This window comes from Chaetodon trifascialis, chromosome 22 (genome assembly GCF_039877785.1).
Source record: "Chaetodon trifascialis isolate fChaTrf1 chromosome 22, fChaTrf1.hap1, whole genome shotgun sequence".
NCBI classification, from domain to species: Eukaryota; Metazoa; Chordata; class Actinopteri; order Chaetodontiformes; family Chaetodontidae; genus Chaetodon; species Chaetodon trifascialis.
In genome coordinates, this window is record NC_092077.1 from 16679021 (window position 1) to 16698903 (window position 19883).

Here is a 19883-nt window from a genome sequence, read left to right on the forward strand (position 1 = left end):
CTGCAGCAGTTAACTTTTAAAAAACTACTGGTGACGGCAGTGAAGCACAAACTGTTCTGCAGAGCCGTGTCAGACCTTGTAGGGCTTCCCGTTGACCAGGTTGGCCAAAGAGGAGCGAGGGATCTTGCCGGAACGCGTCTTCGGCAGCCCCTGGACGAACAGCACCCTCCTGAAGGCAGCCACCGGCCCAATGGAGTCCCTCACCAGCTTCACCATCTCTTTAGCGATCTCCTCTTCATTTTTCTGCACACCTGAGACACATGATGCAAACAATTTCAATTTGGTCGTAGTCTTAATTTTGCAGGCAACTTCTCTAATGTCATAAAGGGGAAAGAGGTCGCCATCGCCAAAAAGAGGAAGAGCACGTGTGACAAAATGACACCTGAGTGTTACATCTTCAGTTAATGAAGGAATGTCATGCCTCACCATGTTTAAGTACACACAAGGCCAAGGGAACAACACCCTTCAAAGTGTCTTCCAGACCCACCACAGCGCAGTCCCCCACTGCAGGGTGCTGCAGCACTGACTGCAAAACACACACACGCACACATACACACATGAAAACAACAAAGAAGAGGTGGGAAAACCTTTGTGTCACTTCCTGTGTAAGCGCTCTCTACCTCCTCCAAGGCTCCAGCAGACAGCCTGTGGCCCGCCACGTTGATGACATCATCAGACCGGGACATGATGTAAAGGAAGCCCTCCTCATCCACGAAACCTGCATCCATGGTGTCATAGTAACCCTGATGAAGGGCCACGAGGGAGTGATTACATGATGTTACTGTGTAACGTCGTCTTTCATTACAGTGTCTTCAGTCAAACCCCTCAACGGCTGCTCTGTAATATCAGATTTCAACACTAGAGGGCCACATTATACCACATATTAATCACTACACACTCATTATTAATCCACTGACTCCAAATACAATTGTTTTGACAGACATTCTACTGTTTCCCTCATTGAATCAGACAGCTGTGCACATTACTTCATGTCCAATAAACATCAGAATGTGAGGACATAATGTGATAATGTCTTACTGGGAACTTGGTGAAGTAGAGCTCCTTGAACAGATCCTGGTTCTGCCACAGGGACAGCGCTGCACCGGGCGGTAACGGCAGCCTGAGGGGAAAAGCAAGCCAAAAAAAGGTGTAGTTAAATCTGTATCTGTATATTTATGGGTCTAAATAACTGATAGATATAAAAGGAATTTGACACATTAGATCTGAAGACAGACAAACTCAGCGATCAAGGCTGCAACTTCCTTGATGTGCGCGATAAAATGACTGGTTTTGTCAAAGGAGTCTGGTGGCTTTGAGCAGAGCGATGTAATCTCTGTCAGGATCTTTTCTGTAATATCACACTCTCAGAATACCAACCTGAAGCCGTCAGTATTTTCCCTCAGGGGTCACATTGCAGCTCATCTCGTGGCTGCCGGCCGAGGCGATCTACGGGACGGATCCCAAAACCTTTCACACCTCGTCGTCACATAGAGCCCAAGTTTAGCAACAGCACAATTACTCTTTCTTTGCGAGTGTCTCCTCAGGTTTGATTGTTAATTCAATGAGCATTAAAGGCCGTCTATCTCCCCGATGAAGCCATGACGATGGATAACAGTCAGACTCTGCTACACTTAACCTCCCTGACACACACACACACACAGCAGATAGGACAGTCTTTGTTTTTCCAGAGGCCATCAGTAATCCCCGCTCTTGACCGGTGACTTGACCAAGATGATCCCATTTCCTGAGTGTGAACCCTAAACATGCCTCTGCATAGATTCATTTCACCGCCAGCAGAATATTCAACGCTAACATCTGATGCTAACATCTGATGCTAGCTGCCCGAGTCATTTGTGCTCTTTGACTAAATCATTTAATAAACTGAGCTTCTTATGCACAAAAGCTACATTTGAAACAATTAGATTAAAGAAATGCAACATAATTGCAAAGTCATTTTTTTGTTTTAACATATAGAAACGCACACTGCTTACAAGCCATAACACATTACCATTACTCACTCAGTGAACACTGAGTGATTTTATGATGCTGTGCATTTAATCAAACAGCTGGAACAGATCTGAAGGACGTCACAGCCTTTCCGGTCTGTTTACAGCTCTACCTGTCGTCATCCCCTGGCACACTGTACATGTGAATTCCTTGGAAATGCCCCTTGTTTGGCGCCGAGTCAAAGCCAGTTACGAAGAACGGGGAGATGGAGTTGGAGAGTGATAACAGATAGGCAGCAGGCTGGAAGATAAGGCAGCACAAAGGGCTGCCGGAGCTTTTGATGAAGCTCCCTTTGCACAAGCAGCCCATATATAAACTTACACGTTTCATTCTCCACCTCCGGCACAGACAGGAGCGAGGTCCTTTGGAGCTGAACACAAGCCGCCAAACAGTGAATTATTAAGATTAATGACTAAAAGATTGGAGCTTGAATTTGACTCGAGCATTTCTGTGCATGTGCGAGTGATGCAGGAAAAGTAAAGCAATGACTAAGCTGCTCACACGGCTGTGAACGTACCCACTCATCTTACCTCACCACAATATTTCCCAGGGTTCTTGGCTTCACCTCCTGCATGTCATCATCGATCACTGTGACTAGTGGAAAGGGAAGAGCACGCAATTCATATTCAGAGGCGGTGTATCACCCACTAGCCAACTTGAAGAGGCATAATATGAAATACTCTCCAGGGAATCACAAGCAGCTGCCAAGTTTTATCACTTCTGTTTTGGTTTATCTGCGGCTGTAATTGAGGCGCAGCAGTTTAGACTTATAACGTTTAAATAATGACTGGAGAGTGAAATTAAATTTAAAATAAACAACCCTGACTTCATAAAAGTTAAGACACTGTGCAGAGCATAAATAAAACAGGGTGATAACTTGCTAATCCTCTTCGACATAAACCAAACACCTGTTTGGATCATTCCACAGGTAAACAGGCTCACTGGTAACAGGTGAGAGTGTCATGATTGGGTATGAAAGGGGCATCGTGGGAAGGCTCAGTCGCTCGTAAGTGAGGATGGAGCGAGGCTCACCGCTTTGTGAACACATGATTGGATAAAGGATATTACTGCATTGGCTCATTTAGCAAATAAAAGTATTGTGGCTTTATTTACAGCGTCCCAACCATTCTGGAATCTGGGTTGTAGAAACACAAGAAATGAACAGACAGGAAATGCTGGTTTGTGTTTTGTGGGGTGCAGATCAATAGCTGTGACTCTTACCATTGTAACCTGGAACAGGTTTCCCAGCCTGACCTGCAGGTGGCGTGAGTGAGTTACCCAGACCGATGCACGAGGAGGTGATGGCTGAGCCGGTTTCTGATGAGACAGACACAAAAAAGAGGTGCATGAAGACAATGTGTGTGTGGGAGACCCGTAACGCTTTGGTGAAAACACAAGAGCTTTGGATCTGTGCTGCAATGGCACAATTCTGACACAACCCCCGTGGATTTCTGGCTTTTCTGCTCTCTATGCAAATGTTAAACCTTCTGTTGGTGGGCTGATCAAAAGAGCTTGTGTGGTGGTGGGTTGCACTGCTTCTGTGAGCAGCATTAACCTACATAATACAAAACTATGACAGCTCCTGTGGGCTCTCCCCGACTCCACAACCCCACTGTGCTCCACTTAGAGCAAAGACTAGCCAGTTTGTCATGGCCCACCCAGAGAGTGAACAGCAGAACCGATCCAGCTCACTAAGCGAGATTACTTCAGAAATCACACAGCGGCAGTCCAGCCCAAGAACAGCATCTGTCTGCAAAGTTCATCAGAAATTTGAGAAACAATGCCTGTGAAGAAACACGTCTCAGTCGCTGGGTGTTGGCCGCTTTCTTGGTGTAAATACAAGAGCAAAGATGCATGCATGTTTGCATCTGTCTGGCCTGTTTTCCTTTCCCAGGCCGAGAGTTTTACTTAACGACGCCTCAAATAACATGAACAAGACAGGTGACAGACAGCACAAAATCAGCTGCAGCTCAGTGATTCCCATTGTTTTTCCTTCTTTCTGTAGGTGCTGTTTGCACAAAGGGGAAAACGAATCTTGCAGATGGGACTACGCTTCACTGGCTGTTTAATTACATCAGACGTGTGGCCACATTTCAACCACAGTCAGCCCTTTGGCTTTTTGACACTAATACAATTTACAAGAGGCAGCTAAAACATCCAGTGTGCTGCCATTTTCTGCACTAACATGCAAATTTATGCACACGCTGTTCCAAAAGGTAATCAGATTATGTTCTCTATAGGGAGCGCACGGTTGTAAATATGATGTTTCCGCCATGTATTGTTCTTGAGTTATTGTGGCCACAAGTGTCATGGCATTTCCCCCAGTTTGTCAGTTTATATGATAATTTATGCAGCTGGATGCACTAAAACCAAATCACACGAGTTGCTACACGGGGGGGGGAGCACTTCAATCATATTCTTCATAAATCTGCAGGCAGAGGCAGCAACTTGTCGTCTGGGAGGGCAAAGTCCACTGGCAAAACATTCAAGCTAGCAGGCCAGCTATGCAAATGACAGCTCAGTCGATACAACAGACATGTCGGCAGCTCAGACTCCTCATTAAAGCTTGAGGGAGAGCTTCAGCTACAGAGGACTTCACCGGGGTTACACACCTGTCAGCTGCCGACAGAGAGACTGGGCTGCAGAGAAAAGCTGGCCAACAAAGTGACTTGGAAATGTTAAATCTGGAGGTGAGCGGTTCTCTGGGGAGTTTTCTTGTAAACTAAGTTACTGTTTACATTCAGTGTACTTTGTCTGTATCACTGAGCTCTAACATGCTGAATGGATTTCCCTCATTATAAAACGACTGCAGGACGGCGGGAATCTACATCACGCTCTTGTTCACATGTTCAATAAACACGGAGCGTTCAGCCTTTTAAGCGGCTGAACGCAGTGTCAGAAGTTGGGATAAGTAGTAGCAGGATGTTCAGATCATGACGTACTTCTAAGGTAAGATCCTGGGTCAACATGGACCAGGAATATCTATCAATCAAAGGTGGATTTAGACTGCCTCTTCCCTCTACTGCGAATCAAACGGGTGCAAACGGCTGCAGATCCGCTCCAACTGCAGCACAGCAGGCTTCAAAGACATGAGCTTGGGGGCAGAAGGTTGTTGTTGGTTGAGGAGGGGATTAAGTTATCAAATGAAGGGGTGGGGGGTCTAAAGTTTAACACATTATCCAACCACAGCGGCCTCTGAACCGGCAACCACGCAGGCCTCATTCATCAGTGGCAGGTTGGCCACTCCCTGCAGGGTTCAAAGGCCATCACTGTCAGCAGACACAGCACTCAGTACCAACGGTTCAAAATTCTGTCTTCAGGAGGCGTTTAGTCCCGTCCACCTGGTCAGAGAGCAGGGTCAGGACAGAGCGATGACAGACCCCCTGTTGACCAATCACACCCTTGTCTTTGACCTCAGGTGGTAGCAACTGCAACGTTCATTGCCATCATATAATCTAAATAGGACCAGAGCAAAGGGCAAGTACTGTAACTCCATGATGTTCTTAAGGTAAGGGTCATGGTGAGGGGTTTCAAGGTGAGCACTGATACTTTTGGATGGACCTGGCAAACATCATCTTATCATCTTTACCTAACTAGCCCATATTGGCAAACCCATATATCCGTCTGGCTCCATGAGGGTCCTTTAAAAGCTCCATTGAACTGTGCGTCGATCAGAGCTCGACGCGGCCACTGAACCATGTCGGCATGAGTGCAGCTTTTAAACTTGGCTGTTTACAGCAGCGGTGAGGGCTCGCTGGCGGCGATTCAGGCCCAGCAGCGAGTACATTCAAAACCCAAATGAAAAAAGACAATATAATTGGACCTTGACATTTTACAAGGCGCACAGGAAGACAGGGAACTGGCTGTGCAGCTTTCAGGCACGGGATCAAATCTCGACAGAGCGAAGATATCTCGCTGATAATTAGCTGCATCACTAAAACGTTCTGTCCTCGCGTTTACGTGAAAGATGCTAAGCTGACAAGAAAATAACTCCGTTCCTAACGGCTGACTCTGCTAAGAACTCCTGAGGTTCTTCCCTCATCCCACAATATGAAGGCTTAATGGATCCGAGCACAGCAGTTGTTGTCCGTTTACACAGCTACACCCCGTGGCTCACAGAACATTAAAACACACATTAAAAACATTTCTGCTTACCTGGAAACATTTTTGACATTTGAGAGGTTTATCAGTATGCAGCAAACCGAGGAAGAGTTTACTTCTGTTATTAATTCAAAAAGCCGACGTTATCCCTTTTGATGTGGAAAAATCATTATTGACACCCTCAGCAATGAAAGAGCGCCACAGTATCTACCATGAAAATCTACCCACAGGGACAAAGTCTCGTCCAATTGGGTTATCCATCCAAAACGTGTCTATATAAGCCTCCAGACGAAAACTTCCTTGACGTGAAACAGACAAAATACTTCCACTGCTGCTATTGTGGTCACATTGTGCCGAGGAGATTAAATATGCTGGCTAAGAAAGGTAGACAGCACAGGCTGAGACAGGTGAGCGAACGCTAGATGGGGTGAAAAGGGGTGAAAGCCTCGTCTGTGGGCTCGACTCGATCACACACAGGTGCACACTCAAGCTGTGTGGTTGTCTATCTGCTTGTCTCACTGATTGACTGGTGTTGTGAGTCTTCGGTACACACACACACACAAAAACACACCCCGGTATCAGTCTACTCCCACCTCCGTCTTTTCCTTTTCTTTTGCTCCTTCTCGCTCCCTCGCGCTCTCTTTGCCTCTGTACACAAACAAATCAATCTTCCTTCGACCTGTTGGAGACGAGCTTGGCCAGTGAGAGGCATTTTGAGTGTGATGAATGGGCCGGGGGGGGGGGGGGGGGGGATGCAGGGGGGCTGTCGGAGGATGCTGTTGGAAGAGCGGGATGGGCGATATGGTGGCGCCTTTTCAGCTGAGACGGTGCTATCAAACAGCCGCGCTCATTACCAGTAGCTTGAGGTGGGAACTGCATTTCAGGAAAAACAGAGACGGCTCTGATGCTGCGCTCTCCTGTCCCTGCAGCTCCTCAAGCACTCCACTTGTTCCTGAAACAGATGAAATAACGGTCTTCTCCTCAAACCATGTGACCCTACCCTTCCACCGCCTCCAATAGGCCGTGCACAGTGAGACACATGAAAGCGACCATGTGTTGAGCACAGGGTTAAGAGAGGATGCGGCCCACAGGGCGAGAATGGGATTGACCAGGTTCAGATTCAGACCAGGTTCTCCCATTCAAGGTTTTACATCGATGCAAAATGTGCTGAAACACTGATTCACAGAATTGAAAATAATCAAGTTATAAGTGTCTACCACCTTTTACTCAATCTAACGTGCTGGGCTGTGAGCCAAAACACAACAGAAAATCTGTTACTGTCCAAATATTTATAAATAAGTGGAAGAAATATGATATGAAAGCAGCCACTTAACCGGCTGACTTCCCCTTCCCAGTGTGGCTGCTCCATTGATGCATTTAAATGAGGTGTCAGGTGAACGCCGTCGCTTGCACCTGCCGCCTGATGGCGAGTTCGTACGTCCCTCTAATTGGGCCTCTGTATTACTGTTCACCTTGGACAACAGCACGGGCGCAAAGTGCAAACAAAAGCTGGAAATGCCACCGCGTCCCTTCGCTCGTCACAGAGGCGTTTCAGCTCCTGGAAGGTCGACGGAGACGGCAGATAACGCACAAGCAAACAGTGCCTCTCCTTTAATGTGTGAGCGAGAACTCGTGAGTTAATGTGCGATGTGTAAACAACAGCGCTATCAGAAATAGCCACAGGGGTGCTTTCTGTACATCCTACATGTGCACAGCAGTGCTCGTGGTTGTCCTGGTGATGTGTGGTTGCTGTCAGAACAGACAAATATTCCTTATTTTTTTTCAAAATTGTTTCAAATTTCTCTTGCTTTAGACAAAACCGGGAGTTCCTCTGCCTCATACGAAATGGTAGCGAACGGGAAACAACACCGTGAGCATTTGAAATATGAAATCATGAATGACACCTTTGCAGCATGCTGCACAAAAGCACACACAAAGCACGAGTAGCTCGGGAGGTGTGTCGTATAGGATTTGTGCAGAAAAACGCCTGTATTTTCTTATTGTCTTCTTATTTTGTTGTGATTGGGACGTTTCTGGGCCTCAACGTTAGGGCGGTGGGTGTGTAAGCCCACTCCTCTGTGGTGGGCGAGCAGGGCATGAGGTCGGCCTTATGTATAAAAAGGTAGCAACCAGGTGACATCAGTGTCTCCGTCTCTCTGCTGTCTCTCTGTGGCATAGGTGTATATAAAGAGCTGCAGGTCTGTGTCTGTTTGACGGAGGGTGGGGTTGTGACTGACACACACACACACACACACACACACACACACACACACGCACACACGCACACACAGCACTTCGGCTGCATTCATTCACACAAAATCCAGCAATGCGGCAGCTTCCCGCAGGGTTGCACAGAGGTGTGGGCGTCCTTATTTGTGCTTTAGAACCCAACTGCCTTGAAACAATCAGAAAGTAAACGGCTCATTTCTCTGAGTCACTGCTTTGCTCTCATTAACACCGCTCCCTCTCTTCACTCACTCTCCAGCTCGCTCGCCCACCGCTGCTCTCGTGTAACTGTGCCTTTAAGACAGGTGAGCATGGTGTCATTTTTCCTAATTTTTGCCTGAGAATTTGGGTCCAGGAGTGTAAAACAATACAACTGAGAAGAGCTCAGAGTGACACCATCGAAGCTGCTGAGGAGCCAAGAAAAAGCTTGGCTCGCCAACCCTTTCTGAAAAGGTTGAGAAAGGAAGGTTGCAGCAACTGCAAAAGGTTGGTGACGTCGCCCACCAAAGACAGACCGGAAAGCAAGATGAACAATCGTGCATAACATATGCACACACATGCACGCACACACACGCATCCAACGCATCCAACTCCCATTCACAACTCGGACTTTTCAATTTCATTCCATCAGCTAAAAACATTGCCTCCCTTATCACTTTTCAGACAGCTCGGCTCATTTGCTCAGGGCTGAGTTTATGCATACAAATTCACTACTTAACTTGCTAATGAAAGACCCCCGTCTTGTGCCTTAGAAACCTCAGCAGACAAGAGCTACAATGGCTTGGAATGAACGAATTCCCAGGTTGGAGAGGCGGTGACAGCAGCCCCCAGTAAACAACGAGGTAAAACAGACATGGCACCTCGGCTCTCGCAGATGTAATTACAGGAGCCACGGCATCTGCGCGACTGTCTCTGCAGCAATGTAATGAGACCAAGTCAGCGACAGCAGATTTTTGGCGTTCGGTGTTGAATGACACGAAGCACAAAGCCAAAGGCTCCCACACATCTCCCAAAGGTGGGCAACGGAGCACGAGGGTGAAATGACTCGGGCACAATCTCGCTGAAATGAAACGTATGATGATTTGTTTTTAAAAGAAGAAGGTGGGGGACCGGTCTATCTGGAGAAAAGTGGAGGGAAAGAATACAAATAAGGCGAGGGGGGAAAAACTTCTAGTTTATGCATGTGAGGCAGTAAATAGACACCATAGGAATTTAGGCTAAAATGTCATTTGAAATGAAAGGGTGTCCACATGTTTCCCAGAGAAGGCCTAAAATTGGTGGCTACTACACTGAGCTGCTATTAGACAGAACAACATTACGCCCATATGTGACTGCTGAACATTACGTAACAAAGCTATGGACTTTAATCCGCTCTTATATCAGCCTACACTATTCTGGGAAGGCGTCCATTGATGTTAGCTGATAAGGCTCAGCTTACAGTCAACATTCAGCTGAGATCAGGGCCCTGCCCAATTTATCCACACTGACCTGGAGAATCTTTAAACTTTATAAATGCAATCTATTGTCTAAACATCACTGTATCCTAGGGTGTCCACATATTTTTGTCCATATAGTGCAGTTAACCACAGCCACAATTTAAAAAAAATGCAGTCAATGTTTGCTTTAACTGTTTCTTTCTCAGGCTGAGGTTCAGTAGTATGTCCAAATCATCAAAAAATGCCAACATGCGCCAACCACGACTGACGGGGCACAAGTACTGAACAAATCCTGACGATGCATAATAGGGATGTCCTGTCAATGTAAAACCCAGTTCTCTTAATCAATAAATCTTTACTTTCTGAGGCATGACAGAGTCAGGATATCTCGTGAAGAGATATCCTGCAGGTGACCGTATATTCAGATTCAAACCAACACTGCAGAGGCTACAGTCCTGTAAATATCCCTGCTGAGCTTTCTGCTTTCAGGTTAAGAGTCCTTAACCCCTGATCCACAGTACTGTTGACTGTGTGCTGACTTAGTGAATGCTGGTGTGTTAAAAGCCTTTGTTTTCCTTCAGTGAGAGGATGGTGTTTTCAAGGAGGCTGTAAAACTGCCTTTCACAGACCTTCAGACGGGCTCGGACTCCAGGAGGAGGATGCGCGGAAAGCAAGCCTGTGCCAGCGCTGCATTTGGCAAAGGCCAGGGAGAGAAATGGTAATTGTACAGTTTATTTGACAAGACAGGAGCTTTGAGAAAGTCCAGTTCACTTTTTAAAGATAATTCCACTCCGTGTACAAAGGCGTCAAAGACAAACAGAGAGAGACACGAACACCTAAAACACTACTGTAAGTCCATCCACCAGCACTCACTGGCGAGGCAGCCGAACCCTGCCAACTGGAAACACACATTTGTTGCCAGGCAACACCAGTGACATCAGCAACCTTCATCATCACCCCCCTCCCCTCCCTCCGCCCCCTGCCAATGGCACTTGGGTCTTAAAATAGCGCACAGATTATTATCTGGCTTGGAAATGGCAGACATCTTCTCATATGCACATAGGGGGAAGTGAGCCAGGCTGCCGGCGGCTTCAGGTGGCTCAAAGGAGACACTCTGCAAGCATGTCAGTCCTGGGTGAGTGGGAGGTTCGCAGGGGGTGTTCATTTATCTGTGCAGGTCTGCGTGCATGTGAAAGAGGCATATAAACACAGACAATACAGCGCTAATACAGGTAAAGGGGAGAGATGCAGGGGGAAATGAAAAGCAGTGTGGTGTAATGTCTGGGTTGATGGGACAGGATGAATCAGCGCATCAGATGACGGCGGGAGGCTGAGAAATGATTGAGTCCGCTGCACATGGGAATAACGAGCCCGCCGATCACTGCCACTGTGCGTCAGGGAACTAATCTCGCCTGCACCAGCCAAGCAATTCAGAGCAAGAACTAATCATGGAGCTAAATTGGTCAAATTAGTGAAATTCTCGTCTGTGAGCTTGTTAACACAATTAAATCTCCAGCAAAGAAAGTGTAAATTCGATGGTGCGTGCAATCACTGACAAAAATGTATGTCTGACAAATCTGTCAGTGGATATGTATTCCTCAGAAAACCCCCTGAAACCTAAAGCCCGCTGGCGATGTCTTTTTATATCTAAGGAGCTGAGACATGCTTCAACCCGTGACCTCCCCTCTGCTGTAGGTCTCTCTCCACAGCACCACGATGGCAAACTGGCTGCTTTGTGTCAGCCGACTTCCTCTCATTTTTCCAACCTGGGCCTTGTGCTGATCTGAGGAGAGCTCTGCTGAGAGCGCTGCTGGCTCTGTGTGTGATACGACTGTTTACCAGTCAGCAGTGATACACAGTTGGCTGCGAGGTAAGGAAAGCCCCCAGGGGATGGATGGGAAAATGATACAAACCAAACTCTGAGCCCTTTTTAATCTCTTCAGCCTGTGCGCCGAACACAGTTGATGAACTTTTTTCCAGCCCTGGGAGATGATGTCAAAGATGCATCTTTTATCAGGAGCTGGAAAACACACACTCTGCTTGATAAATAAAGAATAGTGCAGTGATGATACAGCAGCTCTACACCGAGGAGTTGGAGAATACACTTCAAAAGTCTGTCAGAGACAGGCGTCTGGGGTGGGGGTTCAAATAAAATCAAGTGACAAATATTTCATTTTATTTATTATTAATTTAGCCAGGAACCTTCCACTTAGAGCGCGTTGAGAATAAACTGCATGTTTTTCAGCTGTCAAAGACACACTCTCTGGCTCGCCAACTGAAAAACTAAAGGAGCAACTCTGATCCACTGAAGTACAAGAGAATATAATTGAAAATGACCTTGCATAAGATTTCAATTTTATTCCTGCCAAACCTGCAATAACATCAAAAATCTGTATTGTATACAGCTGTACTGTCAGGGATGGCGAATCCAGGTATGCTGCTAACCTGTTACCCAAAACCCTAAAGGATCTCACATTCTTCTACTTCAGAAATGCCGTGTGCCACTCTGTTCGCCCACTCTTCTCATCATCGCTCATGGCGGCTGCTTTCTCACCATCGATTACAGCTTTCGGCTGCTGAATATCACATTCCAGGACTACAAGCGTGCAGCTGGAGAGATTTATGAGCAACCGCACCGGTGATTGATTTTGTTCAATTTCTATCTCGCAACTACAAAGGGCAAAGCACCGTACAAGCGGAGGTACAGATTTATCAATATTCATACATGAAAGCCAAATGTGAGAGAGAGCAACTTGAGGGGAGTGCCACACGTTTGACAGATTTGTTGATTCTGAGCTGGGAGCCGGAGGGAAAACTCTTCAGGTTGAGATTATAATGAGTTTCTTTAGGAGGAGTCTGTCTCTGCTTTCTGTGATGAGTAAACGAGCCTTGAATGCTTAACTGCTTGCCATTGACCAAGTGGCTTCTCTTTTGCAGGAGGGGGAGATGAGGGAGGGTTGTCTAGGGACAGACATTGCTAAAAAGTTGCTTGATCGATGTTCTGTCTCCTGAGAGACCATCGAACTGTGACTCCGGATGCAGGCGACTCGCGCACTCAGCACAGGAGGAATAAAACTCTATACATCTCTCACTGGCATTTGATGCCTGCGTGTCAATATAAAAATACTGATAAATATAAACTGCTTATATGTGCAGCATTATTGAATGAGGCTTTTGGAAGAAGTCCACATGCTTGTGGCTGCAAAGTAGTCAAGGTGTGCATGGGCGAGGCACTTACATCACAAGGCTGGCATTCATTTATATCTTTATCATTAACAAATACCCTGAGGAGACTAAAACCAACGATGAATTAATCCTGACAATAAGCAAGTTTCACTGCCTGTGTTGAAAGAATGAAACAATATATTTGTGCCACAAGATCTAGCACTTGTGCATGAGCTGCATTAGGCTGCGGCAATGCTTGTTAGTATGATAAATTAATTACTGGCTCCAGTCTCTTCTGGGAAAGTCTTAACAAAGATAAAATAACAGCAGCTGACAGTGAGTGCTGCAGTGATGTGGATGTGAAAAGGGTGCTGCTGAAGAACAGGTGAGCTCAGACTACTCAAGACAAATAAACTCTGAAAAGTTGTTCTGCTCCTTCAGAAACGGCAAACTAATGACGATTTAATGAATATGTATAACATGGTAGGAGTCTCTTTCACCCACGCAGTTGAAGTCAAACCGCCTCAGACACACAAAGAGAAAGCGAGCGAGACGAGGAGTGACCCATTCTACCGTGAAAAAGTGGAGAACACATTTGGACTGCAGCATTGGCTGCCAGCTGCCAGTTATTGAGTTTAGCAGGGGGTGAAAAATCCAATGGGATTTACACATCTAGACAGAAATCAAGAGGACGCCAGAGGTTTTTCTCCAAACTCAATAAATCACCTAGGCTGGGATAGCCACAGAGTGTGACAGGATTTTGTTTGGGTGTGCATGTGTGTCTGTGAGGGAGAAAGGAAGTGAGAAACAAACACCCCTGTGTTCAAGAAGAAAGAAATGTTGGCTCGCAAACAGTGATTCTGCACAGAGAAAGATGGAAATCAGCAGCTCTGTTCCACACATCCACGCTAAAGGAAGTGCTAATAAAGTCCAACCATCTGCACTGCCGGTCAGACACAATCTAAGATGGAGGTCCGGGTAGAGAGCATGGGATGCATTCAACAAAGCAGAGCAAACAATTAAATCACACAGCACCAAAAGGCTTGCAAATGTCATAATCTTGTGTTTGCCTGTGTGCATTGCAGCCTTTTCCAAACCCTTCAACTCCCCCACAGCCCATGTGAACAGTAAATGCTCATCCAAAAGCCTTATGTAATAAAAAAGATGACTGCACAGATATTTAAACAGAGCATGAAAATACCGCAGAGAGGGAATTCGCTGCCATTACAGCGCTGCTGCGAATGAATCGATTGATTCTCACTTTCCATGAGGCCGCTGCTAAGCACAGGCCCACAGTGTACAGAGCTGCATCCCAGTTCAGGGGCTGGATGGTCACCACTCAGGAGGGGGTGGCCATCGGTAAACCCGCAGACCAGAATGAACCTGTACCTGCACCAAGACAGAAACTACTGGTGGGTCTGCTGTCTCTTAAAAGCAAAAATGGCCAAGTTTACCACAACAAAGTTGCTCTCACAATTGCAGGCAAAGTGGTACATTTCCTGACTTCTGAAAATAACACAGGAGTCTATTCCTGGCAGCCATCATATACACCCTGAAGCTAAACATTTGTACTTTTTTTGGCAGAATTTTGACAGGCTTGGGTTTGTGGTGCACCTTTGAAATGGAATGCAGCATATATGTGATAAGCCTACAGGAGGATCAGCCACTTAATTGCAAGACCCTGAATTGATTGATCATATTTCTGCAGTACTGCAGCATTGAGCGCTTCACACATCCATTGAGCTCGGACAGACCAATCGGACAGACCAATCAGCCAAGTGGGCTAATCTGCGCTCAGATCAGAGTGTGCTGCCTGTACAAACTCAAGGTCGATGGCTTTCCAACGGTCCAACAACACTATTGATTCCATATTTAACACGGATCCGTCGTCTTGTCCAGCATCGATCCTCCATTTGCACGCGCAGGATATTACAAAACAAAGAGACATCCAATTGTGCTCATTCGCTGTCGCTGGCATATTTATCATCGTTGACTAGAACTTGGGGAGGACGGCAATCAAAAGCGGGGCACGACATTAGCATGATGGCACGCTGCCTGAATTCCAGCCTCCCATCCAAGAGACTAACAGTGTTACCCATTCAACAACCACTCCAAACCGAGGCCTGAGAAACAATGCAGGGAGAGAGGGAACCCAAAATTCAAATGACACATTATCATCGACACCCACAACAGCCATGTTGTATAATAAGTTGATTGCAAGTAGAGAAAAGGGAGATGACACACTTTCCCAGAAACCTAAAACTCCCTCTCCCTTGTCTGATGTACAAACACCGGACTGCGAGTTGAGGGGCATGACCTGGTAAGCCTTTAAAATGGCGGCCGTGACTCAGCCTCTGTGAGCGTGACATTAATTTAAAGTGCACTGGTGCAATGTGGCACTGAGATATTGACTATGTTAATGACTTTAAAGGCCTTCTGCAGGAAGGCAGATTAACCAGAACTTATTGTTAATCTTGTTCAAGTGAAAATCGACAGAATTCACACGCAGCTGGTTAGGCCAGGCTTGTGTATTTTGGACTCTAAGTTAGGAATAGGAGGGTAAACACTCATTACCAAGTTGCAATGACTGAATGCATGCTTCAGTGGGAAAGCTATTTCAATTTCTGCTCCTGAACTGATGGACAAGGTTCCCATGATTGTTTTCTTTCCTTTATCTCCTTGTGAAGCACACAGCTGAGTCCTCACATATCAGCCAGTCACTCAGTGTCTCACACAGGAGCAAAGGCAATTGAACATTAGTGAACTCAATGAAAGGCGACGCCAATCAAACCCACTGTTTAAATGCAGGGCTGGAATGTGACCGGATAAAGAAATGCTCTGACCCGTCTACGGCTGAATATGAGGTCACAAGATCTACAGTACTGACAGGAAGTCGCAGAACACAGATCAGCCTCATTGCATGTATATAGTGCACATTTCAAGACAAAAGAATTATGTCTGTACTCCAAAATGACCTCCAGTGAGTCTCCTAATTATGACTGTGATTCAAAGAACTGGTGCAAATGATGACACATCACATTATTTGATGATCAGTTTCCAGGGACGCTTAGAAACTCAACCTGAAATGTCATAATTACTCTGGTGGAAGGGGCTCAACCCCCTCGTCTACGATAAAAAACATAGGCGGGATTAATCAAAGCGGGAAGTGTGATAAAATGTGCTTCAACAGGCTTTCAGGGAATAGTGATCTTCTGGAGTTATGTCTCTTCTCGAGGCCAAGCTAATGTCGACGGACTAATAAAAGTACAGTAAAGAACACATTTTTAGTCTGCTCACTCTGATAAGCTTAACACGAGACTGAGTCTTAAAGATCAAGCTGAAACATCATACACAGTTCATGCTAATAAAGCACTTGAGGTCCTTGAGTATCTATAACACAAGAACTTAATCCCTACAGTTTAAGAGCATAGAGCTTCCCAACCTACTAAACTGATTTAACTTAAACCACAGGCAGCTTCACACATAGCATGTGGTAAGGGATAAATGGTTGAACAATTTTTATTTCAACCACCAGACATCCTGTGACACTAAGTCTTCCTGTCCAGTGTGGACATTTTTAGATTCATATCAACATCTTTCCCAGTGCAGCTTTAAAATTCATGGTTCTCTGATTCAGATCTCTTTGATTTCTGTGTTAAGAAAGCAGAAACTTTCCTACCAGTCTGCCACCAGTGATCCAGGACAGGAACGCCAAAGCTCCTCTTTGCCCACTCCAGTGTCTCCACATCACAGCGCTCTCCTGCCAGGAATAAAGACTGCAACCTGCAAGGACACGGAGTCCACCTGTCAATCACCTTGAGGAAACACGACATGTACTCTCTCACAGGAATGGTGACGATAACATTTATGCAACTGCAAAATATACTTTTTATGGGGGTTTTTTAAGTGTGAAAGTCCAGATGCTCAAACCAGTTTAAAGGTCTTAAGACAAAAATGGGACTTTTTTCCAAGTTAACAGAAATGCACTATTTACCAGAATTTGTCTCAGAGGGCCTACAACAAATTCTCGCAATTCAGTGCAGAGTAATGATGGATTTTGACCATCTGTGTCTTTTTAAGTTTGCTAATTACACGCTTCACTTATTTCTATTAAACGAGAGATCCTCAAATCTGGGCAGCTTGTGAGCTGGTGATTTACCTCCTCGCTTTAAGTGTTTTGCAAATTGAAACACTTGTATTGTGAAAACTTCCATATCAATTGTGAACTGTCAGGCCTCGTATAAACTATGGCTAACACTCCTCTTGATGCTCTTAACTGTGACTTGTGCAATATGTCTTAAAGGAAAATATGTTTGGATCACAACCAGTTTGTGTTCAAGGCAGCGCCCTCCACTTCATTTGCCCTGTGCAGCATCCTTTCCACTGTCTCCAACAGTGTCTATAGATCTTGCCACCTTTGCTGACTAAGGATGTTTGCACCCTGCCTTTGATGCTTTGCCTCCTTACGGTCACATTTATCAGGTCAGTGGAGGTGAGTCCTTGTTTGTGTTGAGAACTGCCTCCACGGGAGTCTCCCAGAGCTCGGCGCTTAGCCTCTTGCTTTAAATGTCAATGCAGAAAACACTTAATTCCACTTTTTCCTTCCATCCGAATCTTGCATTGTGATTCATCTCAAAGGCATTTTCGAGTTGGATGCCTTCCAGGAAATACAGTCTTGGAAGGACTAGGCTGCTCTTTTTCCCCGAGTGTGGATGAGACCCTGAGTCATGGAGTGCCTAGAGACAACAAACTCTTGCAAGGACATCTGAGTATATCAAAGTCCCTCCACTACGAGTCCCTCCTCGTTCAGGTTCTAGTTTCCTTCAAGTTTAGACAACTGCTCCTCCCTGGCTTCATGAAACCCTCCCTACATGCCCTACAAGTGACCCAAATCACTGCAGTTTCTATCTTCAGCCTCCCTGATTTCTCCCACATCATTCTCTCCCAAACTCCCTCTGACGGCTGCCCCTGGCCGCTCATATCTAATTCACAACACTGCTGGCTGCTCACCACAAGGCTGTGGAGAGATCTGTAACCCCTGTGAGTGCAGGCCACAGTGCAGCCATAGATGCTCGTCAGATCCCTACATTTTCCCACAAATGACTGCCGCTCATCACTCATCGGTCTCAACCCTCCACGACGGCGACATGACCTTCCAAGTCCAATCAAACTTGAAATCACATTCTATCCTCTGGAACAGGCAAAAACACTTTCATCATGTCACTCTCTCCCCACTGAATAATATCTTTCCTTCTCCCGCTCTCTCTCCTCGGGTAATATTTCATTCTCTTTTTCGAGCACTGCTCTCTAACTTGATTGTTCTTTGGTCCCGGGAATATTATGTAGTCTGGCTGATGTGGAGTTTGTCCCACTGTGATTGTGGAACATGGGCTACACGGCCAAAAAAACTGAATTTATGTCAGGAAGATCAACAACAGCCAAAAAAATCTGCTGTTGTTGATCACCACCCAGATGCTGAAGCATGCGAGGAGCCCATAGTTCAGTTCACAGAATACTAGCCTCTAAAAATGGGAGCCATACTGGAGCTAACACTGCTATTATGATGCATCAGTATGTATCAGGCCTTATCATTTGAAGGCACTGGGAAAAACATTATTGATAAGTGATGACTGTTTGGTTTCTATTTCACGCTGACCACCCCAATCAGCACATGATTTAAACTGATGGCTGCTTCCATTCGATTAAATATGCACTAACCTTAAGTGTTTATATGCATTATGACTTTGTATCTTGTGTTAATGTTGATCAAGCACATTAAGGTTATTTGACTCAGCTTTGAGCAAATTCCTACAGTGTATCAAATACAAAAGAAGCACATCAAGGTCCACACTGAAGCCTCTGGATTAACAATACCATCATTCAGCAGTCAGATAGATTATGCCCCACAGGAGCAGAGCTAAATAGCATGTGGAATAAATGAATGATTGACTCACTGACCCGGCAGTGACCTTGTGTTCAAGCTAAACAGCATTACACTCCCACTACCACGCTTCCACTTATCCAAGGACAATTCAGACCCACTGTGGTGATCAGGTTTTCTAAGGAGTTCAGTGGAAGCGCAAGTTAGGAGGATTCACACAGACAGTGTGACCTCAGATGTGGCGGTGGGAGGGCGATGGTTTGGCTGTGGGCCCAGATCAAGGACTGTGCACCGAGTCAGAAACAGCCAGGGTAAACATCCATCTTCTGTTTTCAGGAAGAAAAAGATCTCAAGAAAAGCTCAGCTTTCTAAATTGCTTCTCGAAAACAAATCAAGGACAATATATAAAAGCTTAATGATGGCAATGTGGGAGTATTTTCAGATTATACCTACATGGCATAAAGCCACCTACATCTCAGCAGCTTGTTTGTTTTTTCCAACCTTGTTCAAGTGATAGTAGCTTGTTTATCTTAGATATTTCCTTCACTGCCAAACATTTTCTGTCCACAGATTGAATGTAGGATTATCTACAAGTCAAGCTTCGAAATAAGCTTCTCCACATGCATACAGCATGAGGACAAACCAATATTTAATTACTCTACAACTGTAAGTACACCAGCCAAGTTTATGCTCACATCCACTCGGGGTTAGTGGTGAAGATGAGGCACAATGATAGAAAATGTACTGAAGCAAATATTCTGTCTCAGCGCAGACACTGTCCAACAGAGTGCTGCAGGGAAGACAGATTTTTGTAGGCCAACCCAGAAGTTAGCATCGCCCTGGTTCCCCAGACAAAACAGATACTTCAGGATACTTACAAGTGTCGTTCAACAAGGTTCAGCAACACATCGTACTACACACAACTTTACTATAAACTGATAAATCTACAGGTTGGAAAGTTTGCAAGAGTATAAGCACAAGACTGTAAAAGATTTGCGAGTGGATGAATTTCCATGTGTGGTGTGATGATGTTTAAGTCTCAGATATGTCTCATTTAGCCACCTGTT

The 19883-nt window shown here is 45.6% G+C and overlaps 1 protein-coding gene across 1 annotated transcript in view; it reads right to left on the reverse strand.

The window, feature by feature from the left end:
- acss3 (acyl-CoA synthetase short chain family member 3) overlaps nt 1–19883 on the reverse strand; it is a 33956-nt gene that overhangs the window by 938 nt on the left and 13135 nt on the right. Inside the window, exons 9-15 of the mRNA XM_070991636.1 lie at nt 16615–16718; nt 3229–3324; nt 2538–2601; nt 1039–1120; nt 621–743; nt 427–526; nt 76–251 (exon numbers count right to left, since the gene is read on the reverse strand). Of these exons, the coding sequence (XP_070847737.1) occupies nt 76–251; nt 427–526; nt 621–743; nt 1039–1120; nt 2538–2601; nt 3229–3324; nt 16615–16718 (745 nt within the window). The remainder of the gene's footprint in view (nt 1–75; nt 252–426; nt 527–620; nt 744–1038; nt 1121–2537; nt 2602–3228; nt 3325–16614; nt 16719–19883) is intronic.